This window comes from Misgurnus anguillicaudatus, chromosome 22, assembly GCF_027580225.2.
Source record: "Misgurnus anguillicaudatus chromosome 22, ASM2758022v2, whole genome shotgun sequence".
Taxonomy (NCBI): domain Eukaryota; kingdom Metazoa; phylum Chordata; class Actinopteri; order Cypriniformes; family Cobitidae; genus Misgurnus; species Misgurnus anguillicaudatus.
Window position 1 is genome coordinate 39,154,724 of NC_073358.2, and position 22,537 is coordinate 39,177,260.

Genomic DNA, 22,537 nt, shown 5'->3' on the forward strand with positions numbered 1-22,537 from the left:
TTTAAGACGAGTAGTTATACGAACAAGTTTGGTGGTACAAAATAAAACGTAGCGCTTTTCTATGTGGATTTAAAAGAGGAACTATATTTTGTGGCGTGGTGGCACTTTTGGGAGTACTTCGACTCGCCTGAAAAGTCTGCTCCCCTTCTCCCTCTCATAATGGGAGAGGGAGGGTGTTACTGCGCCGAGTCGAGGTACTCCCAAGGGTGCTGTTGCGCCATAGAGTGTAGTTCCTCTTTTGAATCCGCTTGGAGGGGCGCTGCGTTTTGTTTTGTGCCACCAGGCTTGCTCGTGTGGCTGCTCGTCTTGGGTGGGAGGGGCGTTGATGTGTTTGGTCGCTTCTAACTTTATCTCTGGTTGGTGCCATTGAATGAATGGGGCTAAGCTAAATGCTATCGAAGCATCGCAGCGCGCTCCAGCGCTAACGTGCACGCACACAGATGATAGAGGGATGTATCAACAGTTCTTAGTTAAGGTAATAACATATTTTAATATTGAAAATGAGTAGACTATTCCTTTAAGCATCTGGAGTAGGAGTGACAACTGTATATTGCTGTAGTGTTTGTTGCAATAGTACACTTAGTACAAAAACTAAAAGTTTACATACCACCCTTAATTCCATACAATGAAACCTGTACAACATGATCTCACAAAGTTCTGTGGTATAGTCACGGAATATTTTGCTAAATTTTCCGTGACATTGTCATGGATTTCCGCATTTTTCCGTGGCCATACCACAGACTTTCTTTTCCATGTTATTGTCACGGATTGGTTACTCAACTGCTATTTCCTATTTTCAAAAGGAGGTCATTTTATGTAAATCTAAACCGAAGCGACAATGGTAAGAAAATAGGATAAAACATTTGAGTAACCACTCCGTGACAATGACATGGAAAAGAAAGTCCGTGGCACGGCCACGGAAAAATGCGGAGATCCGTGACTATACCACAGAAATTTGTGAGATCAGGTTGAAGCTGGATGATCAGCAACTGTTTTTATGTTTCATGAAAGCTGTTCTTGAGTTCCTTGTATGATCTAAGCCATTAAACTACCCATTGGTCTAGAAAATCTTTCAGGTCCTGAACATTCTTAGTTTTTCCAGCATATTCTGCATATTTGACTCATTTTCAACAGCAATTGTATAATATCTTTTTACACTGAAGATAAGATACAAATATTCACTGATGCTTATAGCTGCATGCACACTGCCAGCGACTACCAACAGGGGAGCGACGCAATCTCATTCATTTCAATGGAAGCTTGGCGATTTCTGGCGACAATAAAGGTTGGTGACAGAAAGTGGCCGTGCCCAGCTACACGTCAATGTTGAGAACAGTTCAACCTTATTCAAATGACGAGTGACTTTCATAAGTTGAACTGTCAAAGTTGAAATGTTGAACTGTTCTGGACATGCCCATCCAGTCACCAATGGTCACTGATGCTCATGTCACCGTAAATCGCCACCTTTCCAGTAATTCTTTCTCCGCCATTGACGAGTTATCTTGTCAATTTAAAGAAAATTACGAATTTTAATGGAAATCCATAATTCCGATATTATCCACTAGGTGGTGCTCTTACTCAACATATAAAACACTAAAGCAGGGGTAGACAAAGTCGGTCCTGGAGTGCCTATGTCCTGAAAAGTTTAGCTCCAGCCTCTAATCAAGTCACCTGAAAACTACAGGTAGGCAAGGTTTTAAAATCTGCAGGACATCGGCAATCCAGGACCGACGTTGCCTCCCCCTGTACTAAAGCATCCACTGATCCAAAAACTCTATGTTTTGATCATTGTTCTGAATCTGATCTATTATAAAAATGCAGTTATTATTGCAATGTTGAATTTTTGAAGAAACCTACCCTTATTTAAGAGGTAATAAAAGGAGAACAAATGAAGATAGGATTAAATGTTTTTTCTTTCTTTTTTTAAAGCAAGAGTGTCTGTTATTTCATTTGATATATTGTATGTTTATATATTTAAAGATGAACATTTTCTGGAAGGCATTAACATTTAGTAAAAATCATAAGAAGTGCTGGCGCTGGATGACAATTTTTTTAAAATGCTGCTGGGGAAAGAGTCAAAATGACTGGGATTGTGTCGCTTTGTTTGCTACATTTCGCTGGTAATGTGAACAGGGCATAAAGTGACAACATAATATTTTGAGAGCTAGGGGTGTGTAAACTTTTAATCATTTTTTGTTTTTACACATTCTAAGAAAGAATGTGTTTTTTTTGTTAAATGCGTTGTCCCAAAACAGACATATCTTTGTGTTATTTTTGGAACAACAGATTTTGTGTTATTTTTAGCGCACTTTATTTATTTTAACACAAAAATCATAACAAAATGACACATAGGGGCGGTTTCCCGGACAGGGATTAGACTAGTCCTAGACTTAAACACTTTTAAGAGCTCTCCAAACTGAAAACAACTTGCACTTACAGACCTTAAAATACATCAGGGCCCTTTGTTTTACTTCAAAATGCACACAGGTAATGTTTTAGTAAGGCATGTTTGTTAAAACTAGTAATGTTTCCTAATTAAACTAAAGCCTAGTCCTGGATTAAGCTAATCCTGGTCCGGGAAACCGCTCCTTAATGTATTAAAATGACACTTAGGGGCAGTTTCCCGGACAAGGATTAGCTTAAGCCAGGACTAGACCTGAGTTTAATTAGGAAATATAACTAGTTTTAACAAACATACCTTACTAAAAACATTACTTGCATGCATTTTGAGGCAAAACAAAGTGCCCTGATGTATTTTAAGATATGTCAGTGCAAGTTTTTTTCAGTTTGGATACCTCTTACATTTGTTTTAGTCTAGAACTAGTCTAATCCCTGTCCGCGAAACTACCCCTTAATCTTTTAAAAAGCATAACACAAAAAATGTGTAAAAAATAAACACATCCTTTCCTTCAGACACTAATAACACATTTACACGTTTCCTTGATTTTAAAATATGTTCAAATGTTTAGATCCACCTAGCTCTTATTTTTTAATTCCTAGAAGGTCGGAAGATATTTTTTGCTGAATTAAGATGGCTGCCATGTGAATATGATTTCTATGGCTTGAAAGCAATTACATCATGACACACAAACACGCGCGTATCCTCGGAAATGTGAGTTAATGAAGCTGTAACCTGATAAACGGCAGAAGCAATGATATCGGTCCCACTGTGATTGGAGACCTTTTTCGTCCTTTTAAAACGTGTAAAGCCCCGCCCCCTCCCCCACTTCCAGACTCACTCAGCATCCTCAATGACAGACAGATGCCTGGACCAATCAGAGGACACAGTGGTGTCCTCAGAGCTGACCTTGCCTTCTAGGTCTACAAACATACCGATTACAGGAACACACAATGAAACGCCGTAATAGTTCCTGTTTATCTGTTGGTCTGTTTGGATCTATAAATGTTTTAAATCCACCTTTCGGTTTATTCCAATCTTTTTTACATCTCTCTTGCTAGCTTCTTTCCTTCTGTCTCTCTTTGTTTCTTTCTTTGTGTTTCTCCATCAGTTTTGCTTTTTCTCTATCTTTCGCTTTCTCTCTCTCTTGCACACACACACACACACACACACACACACACACACACACACACACACACACACACACACACACACACACAATCTTTCTCTCTCTGCAGTACAGGGGGGAGCAGGCGACTTGTGCCAAAAGGAGAAATGCTGCACTGCATTATGAAACACAAACGCACACACATATGGGCATGCACACGTGCACACACATGCTCACTGGCTCACGGCTTTGTGGTGGAAAGAGGGATGTAAATTGTTTTAAAAAGAGATACAGACAAGTGTGTTTATTTTAATGTCTGCATCAGTGTGTGAAGGTTCATTCGTCCCTGCAGAGAAAGGGAGAGAGAGTGTGTGTGTGTGTGTGTGTGTTTGCGCCCTATTTTAGGAGGCTGGACTTCAGCCATGGCTCTGAAGAGATGGATACTCTCTTTACTTTGATCTCTCTCCATCTTACATGCAAACGATGAAAGCATACGGTGTTGAGAAATAAGGGTCAGAGCTGTAAGACATTAAGGGGGTTATGTTACATTTGTATGTGTGTGTCCCGTGTGATTTAGGATTTGCTTACATTGTAGACATCAAGGGGTGGTTTCCCGGACAGGGATTAGCTTAAGACAGGACTAGGCTTTAGTTAAATTAGGATATTTAAGTCTTTTTTAAAAGCATAATTTATAAATAAACACTACTGGTGTGCATCTTAAGACTTAACACTCACACTGATATATTTTAAGATATGTCAGAGCAAGTTGTTTTCGATCAAGACAACACTAACATCTATATTAGTCTAGGAGTAGGCTTAAGTCCGGTCTGGGAAACTGCCCCTAAATGTAGGATATTTCCCCCCATGAGGAGAATTGCATAATTCCAAACTAACGTCTTAATGAAAATATAAATATGTATTAGGGATTCTGTAAGAGCAATGTTTAGGTATAAAAATAGAAATTAAATAAAAGTCTCAAATGTTTATGGGTGATTCTCACGAAATCCAGCATCAGATTTTTTAAAAAGCCCTTGAAGACACTTTTTTGCACATATCTGAACTTACTATAACCATTATTTTTAGAGGATTAAAAAAATATTTCCCACAGAATTTTTTAGATGATCATTTTATAAAAAAATCTTTACCGCAACATGATATTACATTAAATATATGCATTTACAAACTCATGTTTCGGTAATGAGAAATAAAAAGTTGTCTAGGTACTATGACAAACAAAATTTAAACTTTTATCTGGAGAGAAAAATAAGAATTGCTTACCTGGTTGCCATCTTGAGTGTCACAGTTAATTATGTCCCTTCCAACAAATTTTTTTTGGAAAATGTTAGTTCCTTGAGGGCTTGCACAATGATTGAAAATTGTTGCGGAGGATGAGAAAATTGGTCTTGGACACATTTATATTATTATTGTCTCTACATTTACCAATGATCACCAAATACCACATGTTTCTTTATTGTAAATGTTTATAGTATAACATGCACTGAAGCTTTTTATTTTTTAGATTTTTTTAATTATAAATATTTCTATGTCAAAGAACCTAATCCAGTCATGGACATGTTGTGGTAATGAAAATGTTCCCCTTAAATGTGGAAAAAAAAAAAAATTAGTTTGTATGATGTCATTTGAAATCATGTGCAAAATAGTACATTAAGAGATGTTTGTAACTGTATGCTTCTTATTTTGATACTCTTACGCATTCACTTTTTTTAATCAAAATATGTGTGTGTGTGCCTGTGTGTGTGTAGGAGGGCGAGGAGCTGATTCAGGAACAGCCCGAGTTACGATCAGTTGTGGAGATAAAGTTAAAGGAAATCAGAGAGTGCTGGTCTCACCTGGAGACCACCACTAAAGTCAAGGCCCGGCAGCTCTTTGAAACCCAAAATCACCGTACTGGCGACCTGCCCACCAACAGCCTCAGTGACCTGGACCAGCAACTCACCATCATACAGGAACAGCCACCCACTCTAAGCTCCGCCCACACCACTCAACCCACCCTCCTACAGCCCCGCCCAACATTCAGCCAGCAACTGCAGAGGATTCAAGTGAGTGTTTTTGACCAACGACATCCACAAAGTCTTCTTGAACAGTAATGCACATTGAAATTTTGTAATCTCTATGTCTCTCTGTAATTTCTCAGTCGATGGAAGCCCAGATGCAACTTTATCATGGTGTGGGTGAAGTTAGGGGCGGAGCTGATCTGCAAAGACCGGAGGAGGACATGCCAGGAGGTGTAGCGGAGACACGAATTGTGCGTCTCATTGAGCCTTTGAAGGAAAGAAGGCGGATCCTTCTTGCTTCAAAAGAAATGCACCAAGTCACCCAGGACCTGGAAGATGAAATTGTGAGAGTCTTTCATTTCTTTTTCATTTAGTTGCACACTATAGAAAACATGCCTATTAGTAAGGATGCACTGATATATCAGCTTATAATCGGTATCGGCAGACAAAACCATTTTTTCCAAATATTGAACATGGTCAGATTGATTAAAGACAGGATACGATCAGGGCAGATTATGTCTTAGCAATCAAAAAGCATGGAGAAACGCCTTTAACCCGTTAACTGGCGCTGTCCCGTGAGCGGAACACCTACGTTTATTTCAATATTTTCTATGTAAATGTTAATCTATCACGACAAACTATATATTGTTGGAAAGGTCTAAGAATGTAGTTTTCATATTTCAAAACCTTTTAGCAGTAATAATAATGCAGTAACTGTAATTTATTCATTTGTGACACAAGTGTGCAGCAAACCTCACAGCAAACCAGCACAAACCTCAGTTTTTTGACAATTTTATGTATTAAAAATAATACTATATTGCATTTTTATTTATTACAAATAAATGTAAACTGCTTTAAAAAAATAATATTTTCACCTCCAGACACTTCCCTAAAAAAACGTTGAAGTGTCTTCTTTAAAACAAAAAAATACCAAAATTAAAACCAAAATTAGGCTTCTAGACAAAAAAAAATGCCAGAGTTATATTAATTTAAAGGTGTATATAACCTTTTCACCAACCCCCCACTCAAAAAGGGCTGCACCAGTTAAAGGGTTAAAGTCATGCTGTGTGATTATTTTAATTGATTAACAATGACAACAGAATTGCAGTTTGTACTCTCTGCACTTCTAGGATTTCACGAGATAATATAAAAAGTAGGGCTGTCAAAAGATTAATCGCGATTAATCGCATCCAAAATAAAAGTCTGTGTTTACATATGTGTGTTTACTGTGTGTAAATATTATGTATATATAAATACACACACATTCATGTATATATTTAAGAAATATTTGCATTTATATACTGTATATAAATGTATATAATTTATGTTATATAGAAACATAAATATTTTATATATAAATATAACCAATTTTTCTTAAATATATACATGACTGTGTGTGTTTTTAGATATAAATAATAATTATACACACTACACACACATATGTTATGTAAACACAAACTTTTATTTGGGATGCGATTAATCGCGATTAATCTTTTGACAGCCCTAATAAAAAGCAAAACTATCAGTATCTATCTGTATCGTAGATGTCATTCTAATCGAATATCAGTACCGGCACAGAAATGTTGTATTGGTGCATCCCTAACTATTACTATACTTCAGTTCATGTCTGTACCATGGGACAAGGTGTGCACCAACATTTCACTGTTAAAGGGATAGTTCCCCCAAAAATAAAATTCTGTCATCATTTACTTACTTAACACAAAGGAAGATATTTGTAATGAAGCATGGAAACCGAAGCACCATTGACTAGGGCTGGACAATTAAAACAAACTAAAATTCCATTTAACTGGTTTGCTCATTTCACTTGAATGAAATGACATTGAACGCATTTTCTACATTTCCCCAAATGTATTTAATATTTTGATAATTATGTTGAATATTGAATATTTCAGTTATTTTGTTTACAAAAAACAAACATGCATACAAATATTTCTACAATTAAATATTTTTACTTTTTGTTAAAGTAGCAGTTATAATATACGCAATTATTTAAATACTGTTAGACCAAACTAAATACCATTTAACATTTCATAAAATAAAGCAGTGTTAATTATATTCAGTTTTTTTTATTTTTGTTTCCTTATTTTGATAAAAAAATATAAAAAACAGATAAGAATACAGTTAAATCACTAGACCCATAAGCAGTATCAGTTCGATCTAATCATCTAGAAAGGCAGAAGCACATTGCAGAAAAATCGCAATTAGATATTTGCTAAAAAATTGCACAGCTCACAAATGGTTTGGTTACAATCATTGCTCAAAATATCTTCCTTTGTGTTAAGCAGAACAAATAAATTAATACAGATTTGTAACAACTTGAGAGTGAGTAAATAATGATAGAATTTTAATTTTTGGGTGAACTATCCCTTTAACATAGGCAAATCCTTAAAAGCAATGTTCATACAAAAATCTAAATATCTGATATAGAACACATTTTCAACCACCCAAGAAATCTAGATTCTGTCTTTACTTTATCTGTGCCTTCTTGATTTTTGTCATCCATAGATATGGATTCAGGAGCGGTTGCATTTGGCCTCATCTACAGAATATGGCCTCAATCTGCAGAGCGTTCAACAGTTAATAAAAAGCCATGAGGTAGGAATCACTTTCTTCGAACCCTACCGATATAGGAGGGTTTTTGGAAAATTCTCTTAATTACAAAAATTAATGTTAAAAACATAATCAAGCCCTCTGTCCCAAAAACTCTGCTGTACCTTATTTTTTGTATCATTTGAGCTTTTCTCAGCCCAAATTGACATGTGGTTCATTCGTTTATTTGGCATATTATGTCATGCATTCTATTAAAATTTTAATCAATTAACAGCTCTAATACTAGAGAAGTGAAAGGGGCAGGTGGGGGGTTTGAAGTCAGTGGTGTGTGCAACAAAACACTTTGAATGGCACTTAGCTGTGCCGGGAAAGTGATGGTTTTCCAGGATGGTGATTCATTGTGAGACACATGTGCCATGAGGTCATCATCTGGTAGTAGCCAGACCTCGAGAGCATCTTGATCTGATGTAACTGACCTCATGTAATGATCCAAGAGGATGTTTAATTCCTTTACTGTGAGGCTATAAAAGTTATGAGATGAGAGCAGAGTAGACGAGCGTCTGTGAATAGATTTATTTCCATCCTGTAATTTAGGCCAACAGCCAAATATGACATAAATACCCTTTGAAGTCTGTCAGTCAATCTTACTTAATCCAAATCTGTTGAATTGAATAGCATGTGAATTTATTATTAGGACTATTAATTTATTATTAAAGATGTAATAGGTGATTCTCTACAAAAACATGTTTGTTGGGCTGATTTAAAGTCTCCTCATATCCTGATAGCAATCACTATGTTAAGTGATCTAAATGTAAGCGTGTGTTTGCATACCACTGTGCAGCCTGTTCCCACAGACATCATCTGCTCATTCATGTACGCTGTGTACGAACAGAGCGAGAATAGCAGGCAAATAAAAAACGTTCCTTCTCTTCTTCATCTAATTTTTAGAGTGCTGTGTGTTTATTTGTTTTGGAGGACAATGCTATCAGGCTAAAGTTAGCATTTTCCAAATCACCGACTACTCCTTTAATTCCCTGTCATCTTAACTGGCATGTCGGTGTACTGTTTTTGATTGGCTCCTGATTCTGTGATTCATATTGATTAGCCAGACTGAATGTTTGATTGACACCTAACCTATGTGTATTGGAATACGCAGGCTGTGCAGATGGAAATTCAGGCACGGAGAGGAAGGATTATAGAAGTGCTGGATAGGGCGGAGGCTGTCGCTGCCCTGCGAACGCCAGAGGTGGAACTTGTGCGGGATGGGGCAATGCATATGAGGCAGCTGTGGGAGGTGCTTCAGGTAGAGATGGAACGTCGCACGGTGATGCTGGATGCCGTAAGCCACGCCCAACGGTATTATACGCAGGCAGCAAAGGCGGAGTCTTGGCTCAGTGGGCAGAAACTTCAGGTCCTCAATGAGGAAAATGGAAATGTATGTACTGTACATTAAATGTAATCTTTCAGGAGCATTGAATTTAACAAGTTAAACTTTGGGAATAATTATTTGGGAATAATTTACGCAATGTTTTAATGTGTTAATATTTTCTTTCTCCATCTTTTCTTTGTCTGTAGGATGAGGCGAGTACTCTCCGACTACTGAAGGAGCAGTTGGCTTTAGAGCAGACAGTGGAGAATTATGCCGACACCGTGGGCTCACTGTCCCAGCAGTGCCGCCGTATGCTTGAGTTGGGACATCCCGACAGGTAAGTACAGACACATAAATGTGTAGTCATAGACAACATTGTTGTCTAAATCATCTATGCCATTTCGTTGGTCACTTGGTTTCGATGGCTGTGTCCGAAATAGCTCCCTAAACCTTTAAATTGTGCACTATTTGAGAGAACATCCATTTTTAGTGATGTCCGAAATCATAGTGGACATTATTGAATGCACTCATTCAACCCCACAATGCAGCGCAATAATGAGCGCACAACCGATGAACACTCAAAGCTAGGTGCTACTCGTCCACTGAAGCTCGCGCTGAATGAATTCTCACATCTCTGCGGAGGATGATGCCCGCAGCGCTTCCAGCGAGCTCAAGTGTCCGAATTAACTCGCTTGTTTTGATTCACTCATTACAGCAAACTATATTAGTGAACTAATTAATAAAATAGTGTTTTGCGTCACTGTTTGTAGCCACACCCACAATTGAATCTCTGAAATGACACTCCCCATAGCTGTATATTATACATCACTTAAAGGCACAGTGTGGGACTTTTAGAAGGATTTCTTGACAGAAATGCAATATAATATACATAACTATATTATCATTGGTGTATAAAGACCTTACATAATTAACTGTATTGTTTTTATTACTTTTTAATGAGCCGTTTTTATCTGCATAAACCGTGGGTCCCCTTACATGGAAGTCGCCACCATGCTTCTATAGTAGAATTAAATGGACAAACTGTTCTACAAAGAGCGTTTCGTCCACATGTTGTCTCTGCAATGACATGTTTGTCTTGTGGCAGCTACCGTAGCTTCTCTATACATTTCGAAATTGATGGGTGAGCTGTGGACTAATGGTGCATTCACACCAGAAGAGGTGGCAAGCGCGAGTGATTTACATGTTAAGTCAATGCCAAGGCGGTAATAGGCATCCTGCGGCGCGAATTAGCATGGAGTGGCGTGGAGCAGATGGAACGTGCAGCGTGGATGGCGTGTTTCGCGCGAATTGAGTTGAAAAATTTAAACTTTGGCGGATTTTCGTGCCGCACGTTAACCAATCAGGAGCTTGCTCTAGCAGTGACGTGATTACAGTAAGCGAGCTGAGGCAAAAAAAACAGAACAACAATGGAGGACAATCATCATAGCTACACGAGACATCTTCGTATTTTCACAGGAATTAAAAGGATTTTGTGTGGAAGAAAGTGAGTGAAGAGGTCAAACAATCTGGTAAGTTTACGCAATTTGAGCTATATAAGACGAGAATTTACACGTAAATGTTTAGAGCGACTAGAATTTCACGCACGAATAAAGCGAGTAAGCTCAAAATGTTTAAAGGCGGAGTCCACGATGTTTGAAAAACGCTTTGGAACAGGAGACGGGCCGACTACCAAAACACACTTATAGCCAATCAGCAGTAAGGAGCGTGTCTACTAACCGACATCTTTGCCGGGTTGCGTATGTGTGGGGCGGGTCTATCAACAGAAGGTCCAGATTCTATTGGGGTAGGGGCGTGTTTGTTTAGGTGATTTCAAATATCAACATTGGCTTTCAAACATCGTGGACTCCGCCTTTAAGTGTCCAACTACGTGCCGCCTCTTCCGTGTCTGGTGTGAATGCACAGTAAGCTGTTGAATGCAATTTGCAATCTCACTACTAGATGACGCTAACAACCCACACTGGACCTTTAAGCAATGATTGGTGATGATTTTGCTGCAACATATTCACCTCCCTGTTTTTTATATGACTGGGTAGGACACAGTATAGTGTGGGGGGGGTATGTTATAAATGATCCTTTATCCATCTGCTATGAATGCAATCCACCCTCTTACAAAATAGTTTCTCTTTGTTTCTCTCAGTGAGCAGATCACCAAACAGCAGGCTCATATAGACCGGCTCTACGTGTCTCTAAAAGAACTGGTTGAACAGAGGAAGACAAAGCTGGAGCAGCAGTATTGGCTGTATCAGCTGAAGCGAGAGGTGGAGGCGCTGGAGAAGTGGATCACTGAGAGAGAGGCTGTAGCAAGCTCTACTGAGCTTGGAGAGAACCTCGAGCATGTTACGGTATCACATCCAAACAAAGACAAACACACGCATACACAACCACAAAGACACTTTTAAGATTTTAAGAAAATGTTTATTTGTATAATCTTTGGATGGAAATAGGGCTGGACTGTATGAAGGTTTATAAATGTCAACTGTAAAATATTTTTCTAATCTATGTATGTGGTATAGTCACATTTAAGGCTACTTCATCCAAAAAGGAAAATTACTTCATGATTTACTCACCCTCAAGCCATCTTCAGTGTATATGATTATCTTTTTTCAGACAAACACAATCGTAGTAATATTAGAAAAAGTTCCTGGCTGCTCCAAGCTTTATAATGGTAGTAAATGGTGCTTCTGATTTGACTTCAGGAGGTTAATAAAGGTTTTCTGACTGAGAGCAATTAATGTAATTTTGTAAGAAAAATATCAATATTTAAAGCTTTACAAGCTAAAATAACTATCCCTTTAACATTAATGTAAAAAAGATTATTGGAATAATAATAACAAATTACTATCTGTTCTGGTATTACATAGGGCTCTATCTTACACCCGGCGCAATGCAGCGCAATGCGCGACGCAAGTGTCATTTGCTAGTTTCCACCCTGCGCAATTATAATTTTCACGTTTAGCGCTGCGTTGTATAAATAGCAAATGCATTTGCGCCCCCTTTTGCGCCCATGGCCGTTCTGGTTTGAAAACGAGGTGTGTTCAGGCGCATTGTTGGCGCGTTGCTATTTTGAGACAACTAAAATAGACTACGCCATTGACCAACAAAAACCTGGTCTAAAGTCTAAAGTCAATGGCGCAATATGTTTTTTTGTTATTTAAAGAGCGCATTAGTAATATGTAATATGCGCCTAAACGGGACGACAACGCGGGTTTGCTTATCACATACATAAAACGCTTTTAAATATGAAAGATTAAAGGATTGAATGTAAAAGATTATTATTGAGTCTCTTGGACATAAATGAGGACTAATTATGAGACGTTAGAAGGCGCAAAGAGCTGCTTCACCTGTAGCCTGTTAAGTAAATAAATGCTTTGCTTTAAACAAATGCATCTGTTTTTAAATGTTTTTTTAAATGCTACCTCACGGATTTATTGTATATGATGACTCTGTACCTGTGGATATGGTGAGATGAGAAACATTTTTAAGTAATGCTTAAAAAGTCTTGTGACGCTGTCCAAGTGCTGAAAGGAGAGCCGTTTGTAAATTCTTTATCTCATGTTTGTTACAAATAAAGTATTTTTAGAGTACATACCTTTTCTTACATACTTGTAAATTATTTTTTGATGATATTGGATAGCCATACATTTAAAGCAACTAAAAGCCTGCTTTTTTACTTCCATGACTAAAAGAAAACGAGTTTTAAAGGTTTTAATCCAGAAAATAAAAATTTCAATACAAGTGAAAATACACAATTATTTAATCTTAAACTGGGGATCTTCTTCCTCCGCTTAGTTTTTCAGTTTACAAAGTCCGTCGTCTAAATAGGGATTAGACATAGCGCCAGCGCAACAGACTTTTAAAGGGGATGAGAGCTGATGTTCTCATTGGTTTATTGCACGTTACGCCCGAAATACTCCCATTTCTCATTAAAAAAATTGTACCAACCCTTTTCGACCATGCGCTCAGCGCACAAACCATTTTTCCCGTCGTTAAATTAGCAAAAGTGGATTCGGACACGCCCATTTAGACGTTGCGCTGTGCGCTTTAGACAATGCGCTTAGATCGTTAAAATAGGGCCCGTAGTCATCAGTTCCTAACAAAAAATTGTTATTGCAAATGTATTCAGTAAGAAATGCGTCATATTACGGATGTAAAATAGGTTGCGAATGCCATTTCATGTTGACATTAGTTAAATGCATGTTGCCTCTGCAGTCTGTAAAATGTCATTTTTGCTCTGTGGTGCTTTTAGGCTCTACAGGGGAGTTTTACTCGGTTCGCTTCTGATACACGTTCAGTGGGCCAGAAACAGATGGATTCGGTCAACAAGATGGTGAATGAGATGATTGACTGCAGTCATTCTGACGCTGCCACCATCGCTGAGTGGAAGGATGGACTGAACGAGTCCTGGGCGGATCTTCTTGAGCTCATGGAGACCAGAGCACAGATGCTAGCTGCTTCCTACCAGCTGCATAAGTTTTTCACTGACTGTCAGGAGGTATGTGAACAACAACCAAACAACCGACCAAACAGGACCATTGTTTAATTTCACTGGAAATAGGAAACATGTAAGCAAGGGTTATTGCCAAAACGTTAAAAAATCAGCTTTTATGTGTGCGGTTATAATCAGTCTTTATGTTTCTCGAACGCTGAAGTAAGTGATGTGACGTATTTCTTTTCAGGTCCGAGACTTCCATTTCAATAGCCAGCCGGTAGAAAGCATTGTAGTGGGAGCACACATAAAACATGATTTAATATTTACTACACCTGCCATGTATGAACCAGTGTGAGGATGAAATTAAGAAGTGGCTTGATATATGAAGATATATTCAATCACGGGTCTTAGGTACTCAGTATTTGCACATTTGCATATTTCCGTGTTTTGTAGGTTTTGGTCCAAATAGAGGGTAAGATGAGACAGCTGCCAGAGGTGAGGTCTTGTCAAGTGAGCTCAGCCAACCCTGGAACACTACAGAGATTCCTGCACTCCTTTGAGCACTCCCTGCAGCTCCTGGTGTCCCAGGTAACTCTTATACTATACAAGGGCACACACACACCTCACCTGTTCTGGTGCATCAGCCATGATAAATGTTAAGTCTGGTTCATCCTACTGACCCAGCAAGGGGTGGTTCCCATTCCATCCCATAAGCATAACAACACTCAGAAATGGTGTTACGCTTTCATACGGGATTGAACATGCAGCTTATTGCTGTCAGATGTTTACAGTAAGTTGCTCAATAAACCCTGATGCTTTTCTACAGTCTCTTTTCTCTATGGAAACAGCATACAATGTATAGATTGAATGCACTTGTAAGTCGCTCTGGATAAAGTGCCAAATGCATAAATGTGAATGTAATGTAAATAATAATTTGACCTATGCCACCCTCAGGTGCGGCAGCTGCAAGAAAATGCAGCTCAGCTGCGAGCTATTTACGCCGGGGAGAAAGCAGATGCCATTCTGAGCCGTGAACAGGAAGTGATGCTGGCCTGGAAAGAGCTCCTCGTCGCTTGCGAGGGCAATCGTGTGCAGGTTACCACGGTTACCGATAAGATCCAGTTTTTCGCCGTGGTGCGGGAACTGAGCATGTGGATGGATGGAATCATGGGACAGATCGGATCGTCTGACAGTGCAAGGTACCTGATAAATTATAGAACAATCACTCAGAATCTACAAATAGATTTTTAACAAGAGTCAGGTGTGCATGAGGTTAATGGATGCACGTGTGTCTGTGGTTTGTACTATCTGGGTGTGGGTTGTGGTGTTGGGTGGGCCGCTGCATGGCTGTCAGGGACATCTCTGTGCTGGAGGGGATGATGGCGCAGCATCAGAGTCTGAAAACCAAGATGGATAACAAGAGCAAGAACTTTGTGCATTGCGTGGAGATGGGAAAGATGCTGCTCGCGGCTCGCAACCCTGCAGCTGAAGAGGTACTTAAACACTCATACTACCATTATTACAGTTTGAATGTAGTTTGAATTTTTTTGTCACACTGTGCCTATAAGGTTTAGTTAATTTGAACCTTTTCAGTGTTTTCGATGTTTCAGTGTTTAAATGTATGTGGGTCAATGACGTAATGTTAATTATTTTGTGTCCGTATGGTTCAATTAAATGTAAAAGGGTTAAAATTTCAAAATAAAATTGCAGATTATTTGCATACATTCTTTTTTTTGAGGACCAAGTCAAAAATTTCTGGTTTTATTTCATTTTGAAGAATATTTGGGGGATAATTGCAAAAATGTCAATGTGGTGTAACCGGTCTGTGTCAATTGGTGCAACTAGTATTTTTTTTAAATGAAAATATAAATATATTCATAAAACATTTGGAATAAAATATAATCATCTAGTTTAGTGTAATATGATTTTTTACATACATTTTTACATTATTTGTCAAAGATTATTTAAAAAAAAAGCTGTTTTCAGCATATGTCAGGACAAATTTGACAAAAACGCATAAAAATTTACATTTAGAAATAACTAATAAAATTATATTTTATAATGATTTTTTTTTACATGCCATCAAGGTGAATAAAACATTTAATATTTCTCATTCTTTGGCGCAATTGCCGGTTACACCATTTGACATTTTCAGGCCATTCAGTCTTTCATAAAAATGGTGCAAAATGTAATTTTTTTGATGAAATTAACATAAATATCCTATGCCCATTGAAATAAACCTGATGCATGCTTTTAAAACAAGTTTTTTATAAAAAAATTAGAATTTCTTATCTTGCCAAACCATTTTTGTCACTGACCCATATAATTTGAGCTTTTTCAGAGTTTAAATGTAAAGTTTTATTTTAGCTCTTCAGTACATCAACGCTGCATCCGAAATCATATACTGTGACAGTAGTATCTACTCACCGACCGTTAAAACAGTAGGTACTATATAGTATCAAAAAGGATAGTTTGAATGAATTCGGACGTACTACATCTGCCTTGTTAATACATCACGTAACATACCTCATCATAACAAGAAGTTTAATAAACAATTTAAACATAAGGGACAGCTGTTTAATTTATGTATTTGCATTTAAAAAAGCCACATTACTGCTTTGACATTTTTTTAATAAAACAACGGCTGTCCTTCTTCATTTGAAAACTCCTCTCCCGGGGCTTACAGAATAGTAAAGTGTCCATTGAATGCACACTTTGCGATCTTGCCGAAAGTGTAGGTCATCCGGATACCTTTCACCTACTGTTTTTCAAATACTATGAATTTGGACATACTACTCGCCTCACCTAGTGCATTTTACCCACTATATATAGTATGGAAGTTGGAGGTTTCGGATGCAGTGCAAGTCCTCATGGTAATTTTAAATAATATTCACACATGACTGTGAATTGTTTTAGTGTTCTATTGTGGACGTTTATTTATTTATAACTCCATTTTACTTCTTGCATTTAATTTTTTTAATCAATTTTGTGACTATTTAGTCAAAATGCCTGATAAAATCACCCTTTTAAGCATTTTCAGTGCAAACATATTAATGCAACATTTATTGATTATAGTAACAAAGCTGAAAAGTATTAAGAGTTTTTTTTAGTAATATATGGCCCAGCTCAAAGAACACTTCATGTATTAAAGACTGCAATGTCCTTTCCAACTCATCCAGGTAAAGGAGAAGTTGGAGTATGTGATGGCAAAGCAGAAAGAGCTGAATGAGCGATGGGAACAGCACTGGGAGAAGCTTCAGCAGGGTCTGTGATCAAAACATTGCTGTCAATACAGTTGCCAGTCTACCATTATGATTTTGTCTTCAGACTTACATGTTACTCACATGAGAAATATTTTAGTATACTTCAGAATTTACTAAACTGTAAAAATGTAAAAATTTTATGTAAAATTTGTGGATACTAGTGTTTTTATCATTAAAGTATACTACAGTATTTACTAGGGGTGTAATAAAATACCAATACATTTGGGTTTCGTGATATTTTGTTAGGCAATACTGTATCGATTCTCAAAAATGCAAAATTGTTTTTAAATTTTATAGCAGTTTTTATAGCAGTTTAAAGATTCATAGCAGTTGTTTAGTTTGGAGTTTACATCCCAACCACTAGATAGCATTCTTCTTATCTCTGAACTTAAACAGTGACAGGAAGTACTAGCATAGTTTGCACTAGCATAGTACTAGGGAATTGTTTTGCTAAGGTTTGCATATGGTGGTGTGATCTTAAAGGGATAGTTCACCCAAAAATGAAAATTCTGTCATCATTTACTCACTCTCATGTTGCTACAAACCTGCATAAATTTTGTTGTTCTGATGAACACGACCGAAGATATTTTGAGAAATGTTTGTAACCAAACCGTTTGTGGACCCCATTAACTTCTATAGTAGGAAAAAATTATACTATGGAAGTAAATGGGGTCCACGAACGGTTTGGTTACAGATATTTCTCAAATTATCTTCCTTTGTGTTTATCAGAACAACAAAATTTATACAGGTTTGTAACAACATATGAGTGAGTAAATGATGACAGAATTTTCATTTTTGGATGAACTATCCTTTTAATGACAGCTTTCGTAAAAGATATCCTATTATATTCGTAAAACAAAAAAGAGCCTAATATACCGCTCTACAGTACTGCAGTTTATCGCAACACATCACATCGCAGCCAACCGCATAGTAATAGGTACCGATACACAACCCTAAGTATTTATTACAATTTATCAATTCACTGTTAAATACTACAGAATACTATACATTAGTTTATATTAAGTGTAGTATTTACTAGTGGTCGACCGATATGTTTTTTTTATGGCCGATGCAGATATTAAGAAAGCTGTATGGCCAGCTGGCCAATATGAGGTCGATATAACACAAATTGGCTTTACATTGAATGACACTGAGTGTATTTTTTATTACAAACATCAAATTTAAGTAATAGAGAAATTTACTGCCCGATTTAAAAAAATGTACTGGCCGATAAAAAAAATATCCAAATATCGGCCTCTGCAATATATTGTCCTATCACTAGTAATTACAATAATATACAACACTATACTACAGTTCACAACAATAAATAATACAAGTATACTACAGTATTGTTTTATTGCCTAGCGATTGAGAAAACTTTTGGCTTTTGTTGAAATTAAAAAATGTAGTGATTAAACTAGTTAAATAAATGTAATCGCTTGCGTTATTTACATCATCGAGGTTCACATTATAATTCCCTTGATTTAATTAAATACGTTTTTACAATTCAACGTTTTTGTGCCCTCCAGCCCAGCAGAGGCTGCAGTCTACACAGATGGGATTTGTGGAGCAGTCCTGGCTCACACTTAAGGAACCAATCACTCCAGTAAGTCGAGAGGCAGGGGGCGGGACTGACGAGGTGGAGGAGCTGATTCGCAGGCATGAAGCCTTCCGCAAGGCGGCAGCAACATGGAAGGACCATTTTAGCTCATTGCGACAGGTCGCTGAAAAACAAAAAGTTTGATAAATAATAATGATTAACGACAAAATAAATGCATGTTTTCTTATTTTGTCGTATGTCTCTTCTCTAACTTCAGGCAGAAAAGTTAAAGGAGGAACAGAACAAGCCTGCCACCTCTTCTCTCCTCAGCAGACAGATGTTTCCTCTCTCCTGTCTTGTGCCCAGCTCCTCTTCCTCTTCTTCCTCCTCCTCTCTCTTCCGTAACCCCCTTCAGGAATCGTATCTGGAGTCCAAGCTTGGGCAGGACCTCACACACTCCGCAGAACACACAATGGCACACGCACTCACCCAACGGCTCGGATCCACCTCGAACCCCTACTCACCCGTCATGAATGGCTCCTCCTATCACGGGCTAAACCAACCGCCAGGGGTCGTAGGGGAGGGTCTTTCTTACCTTGGGCTTAAACAACAGGGTGTTTCAGGGTTGGATAATTCCGGTTATCCAGGATTAAACCAGCAAGTTGGTGTCTTGGGGGTGAACAGCTCAAGCTACACTGGATTAAACCAACAGGGTGCTTTAGGAGAGGACAGCTCCGGCTACCACAGCCTGAACCATTTAGGTGCTGTGGGGTCAATGGAACATAAAATGGGATACGCTTGGCAGCACCTGAAAGCTGACTGCCTTCAGCCCAAAATCAACCACATTCACAAAGCCGTTCCACCTTTACTGGAGGTGCACAGAGCTCAGCTTGCCTCTGGGAACGCAAACGTGCCAGCTCCCCCTATGGGCCTGGACCCATCCCTGGAGATGATCCACAGCCGTTTACAGAGGGACCCTCGTGGCAGTCGGTCCGACCCACAGATGGATCACCTGAGGCGGGAGAGAGAGTACCGTCTTGGCCGTCAGACCTCCAGTGAGCAGGAGATTCAAGCGAGACTCAACGAACTCCCGCTCATCGTTAGACAGGAGCGATATCGGAGGAGAATGGAGAGACAGTCGTCCAGCGAGCAGGAGGGAAGCGGAAAACAGAGAGTGCAGAAACATGACTCCAGCGATGCAGAATCTGGGAAAGAGCCATCTGACAAGAGACTATCCGCGTGAGTCAAGTTTTACTTTCGAAGCAGCTTTACAGAAATGTGTGTCTGGGTTTTTAACAAGGCAAACTAATGGCGCCTTTTCATTTGTATAGTACCCCACGGTTTGGGTTGGGTCAGCTTACTTTTGGGGGCTTTTCCACTGGGTGCAGTACCCAATACTTTTTTAGTACCACCTAAGTTGGGGTTCAAAGCGAGTTGAGCTGATACCAAAACGTGACACGAAAACACTGTAGATCACTGATTGATCTAAGAGAATCATCACTACCAGCTTCATCGCTATAATATAAAAGATTAGCTTTACCTTCGTGCTAGCTTGCACTGTCTCGAGTAAACCTGTTGTCATCTGTGCTTTGCTGTAAGTTCCCAAACTCCCTTTTAGCGATGAAAAACATCCACAGGTTGAGAATCAGGAACAACATACCAGTTTTTCCAGCCTTGCAGTTTGTGGCGGCACATTAGCAATGCGCACATCTGCATATATGCTTAAATGCAACTTAATTGAGGTTCAGTGAAGCGCAACGACTGACGTCACGGGTGGTTGTACAGAAACTGTCATGCGAGATAAACGCGATGTGCAAACATTTATTCGTGGTGGTCAATTTTTATTTTGTGAAATAAATTAATGTATGGGGATGTATAGCATTCAAACAACGCCCTCACATGTACGATGTCACAGCAGTAGGTAGCGCAAATATAACAACATGCCTATAATCCCTCCCACTCCAAAGTGTTACTAAACTCGATGGAAAAGCTAACCAAGCTGACCCAACCTAAACCGTGGGGTACAAAATTTCCAACCATATGATTATGAGTGAAATGTACTCATAAATGAATCTAAATCATTACATTTCTTCAAATATACATACAATAGAAATATAAAGATGTGTTTATTTTGAGAGCTTAGTAAATGTGTTTGCTTGACTTTATTTTGGGGATGAAATTGTCTCCATAAAATATGTAAATCTGAAAAAAACGTATTTTTATGGTGATCTAGGTGCATCCTTGATAGGAAAAAACATTTAAGTCCCCCTGTAGTCAATCATTTATCACTTAAAACTAATCTTTGAGCATCATAATATCATATCTAAAAGTTTTTCTGTCACAGTAATTTCTTCATGCTTTAAAACAGCTTAAATATAACTCTGCAACCTTGCCTCATTTAGCATACGGGGATCTAAGATTCCCTTTCAGTCGGTCACTATGACGTCATGTCGTGACCGACGAATTGGGACGTGACGTCTCCGTTCCCTTCCTTCAGGGAACGAGGGTTACATCCGTAACCGAGACGATATATATTTTGCACAACCTTGGACCATAGATATATATATGTAAATAGATGTTAAATTCTGCAGTTTTAGATGCAAAACTGGCAAGTCCATTTTCACAATGCATACGTGAACTGCGTGCTTAGAGTCACTCATATTTTGGCGTCGATGTTAACACATCACATATGAGCAGCACGTGTGACCATCACCGAAGTATAGCTGAAGCAGCAGTGCTGCAATCGTTTCAGTGCCGAGTCTAAGCGGCATTCATACGTAATATCTATGGCTCGAACTTCTACTCAAGACACTCGTTCAGCTTTGTTGATGTGATTGGTTACATGTTTGTGACATATGAAACCAAGGCGAAATCACGCTTTCAAGATTTTCAAATTTTATGAAAAAAAATACTCACCAATGGTGTTAAATGATGAATTTGCACATGGTTTGGCTTGCATATTACAAACACCATGTAGACATATAAACAAAAAATTCACTACAGGGGGACTTTAAATACTAAATGTTTTCTTTTAGTGGAATTCTATAAAAATATAGTCATCTTTTTTCAATATATGAATAACAGAAGTATATATGCTCTTATTTTAGCAAGGTAAGCAGAGTAAGAGATGTGTTTTCTTGTCTGTATCTAACTTAGCTGGCTTTTGATCTTTTTTTATATTTTTTAGGGAGAAGCGTTCCACTATGGCTGAGATTGTTGAACAAGCTCAGGAGAGAGAAGCTTGCAATGTATGTCTCATGTATTTGTATTGGATTTTGTCATAGTTCTGTTTCACGTCATTTGTCACATTCATCTTTACATCTAAATTCATGCATTTGGCAGAATCTTTATTTCAAAGTGACTTACAGTGGAGAAAAGCAATTCACACACCACCTACCTAATTCATTATGTATAAATATATACTTAAAGTTATGTGACTGTGAAATTCAGGCTAAAGTCTTATAATCTAATTATATAATATTAGGAGCGTCACAGTTTGATTTCTCTTATTGGTTTCAATCTTTGACATTACCTTACTCAGTCAATATTTGAGATATAAAGATTATATTTTCAAAGAAATTTTAGGATGATTTTCGTGTAGAAAACGGTCCATTTAATGTATGGGCATTTATAACATACTTGCTATAGGTAGAGTGTCTCTGGAGAATCTTGGTTCGGTGTCTTGCTGAAGGGCAAAATGATGAGAGGGCAGAACTCATTAAAGGCGGAGGCCATGATGTTTGAAAGCCAATGTTGATATTTGAAATCACCTAAACAAACACGCTCCTACCCCAATAGAATCTGGACCTTCTGTTGATAGACC

General features: G+C 38.2%; 1 protein-coding gene across 3 annotated transcripts in view; it reads left to right on the forward strand.

Annotated features, from left to right (window-relative positions):
* sptbn4a (spectrin, beta, non-erythrocytic 4a) overlaps window positions 1-22,537 on the forward strand; it is a 40,976-nt gene that overhangs the window by 12,519 nt on the left and 5,920 nt on the right. For all 3 annotated transcript variants that reach the window (XM_055198864.2, XM_055198866.2, XM_055198865.2), the window contains 14 exons: window positions 5,270-5,566; window positions 5,662-5,865; window positions 8,048-8,137; window positions 9,249-9,527; window positions 9,668-9,798; window positions 11,620-11,824; window positions 13,729-13,974; window positions 14,365-14,499; window positions 14,866-15,110; window positions 15,266-15,404; window positions 17,091-17,175; window positions 18,704-18,894; window positions 18,992-19,953; window positions 21,902-21,962. In XM_055198864.2, the coding sequence (XP_055054839.2) occupies window positions 5,270-5,566; window positions 5,662-5,865; window positions 8,048-8,137; window positions 9,249-9,527; window positions 9,668-9,798; window positions 11,620-11,824; window positions 13,729-13,974; window positions 14,365-14,499; window positions 14,866-15,110; window positions 15,266-15,404; window positions 17,091-17,175; window positions 18,704-18,894; window positions 18,992-19,953; window positions 21,902-21,962 (3,270 nt within the window). The remainder of the gene's footprint in view (window positions 1-5,269; window positions 5,567-5,661; window positions 5,866-8,047; window positions 8,138-9,248; window positions 9,528-9,667; window positions 9,799-11,619; window positions 11,825-13,728; window positions 13,975-14,364; window positions 14,500-14,865; window positions 15,111-15,265; window positions 15,405-17,090; window positions 17,176-18,703; window positions 18,895-18,991; window positions 19,954-21,901; window positions 21,963-22,537) is intronic.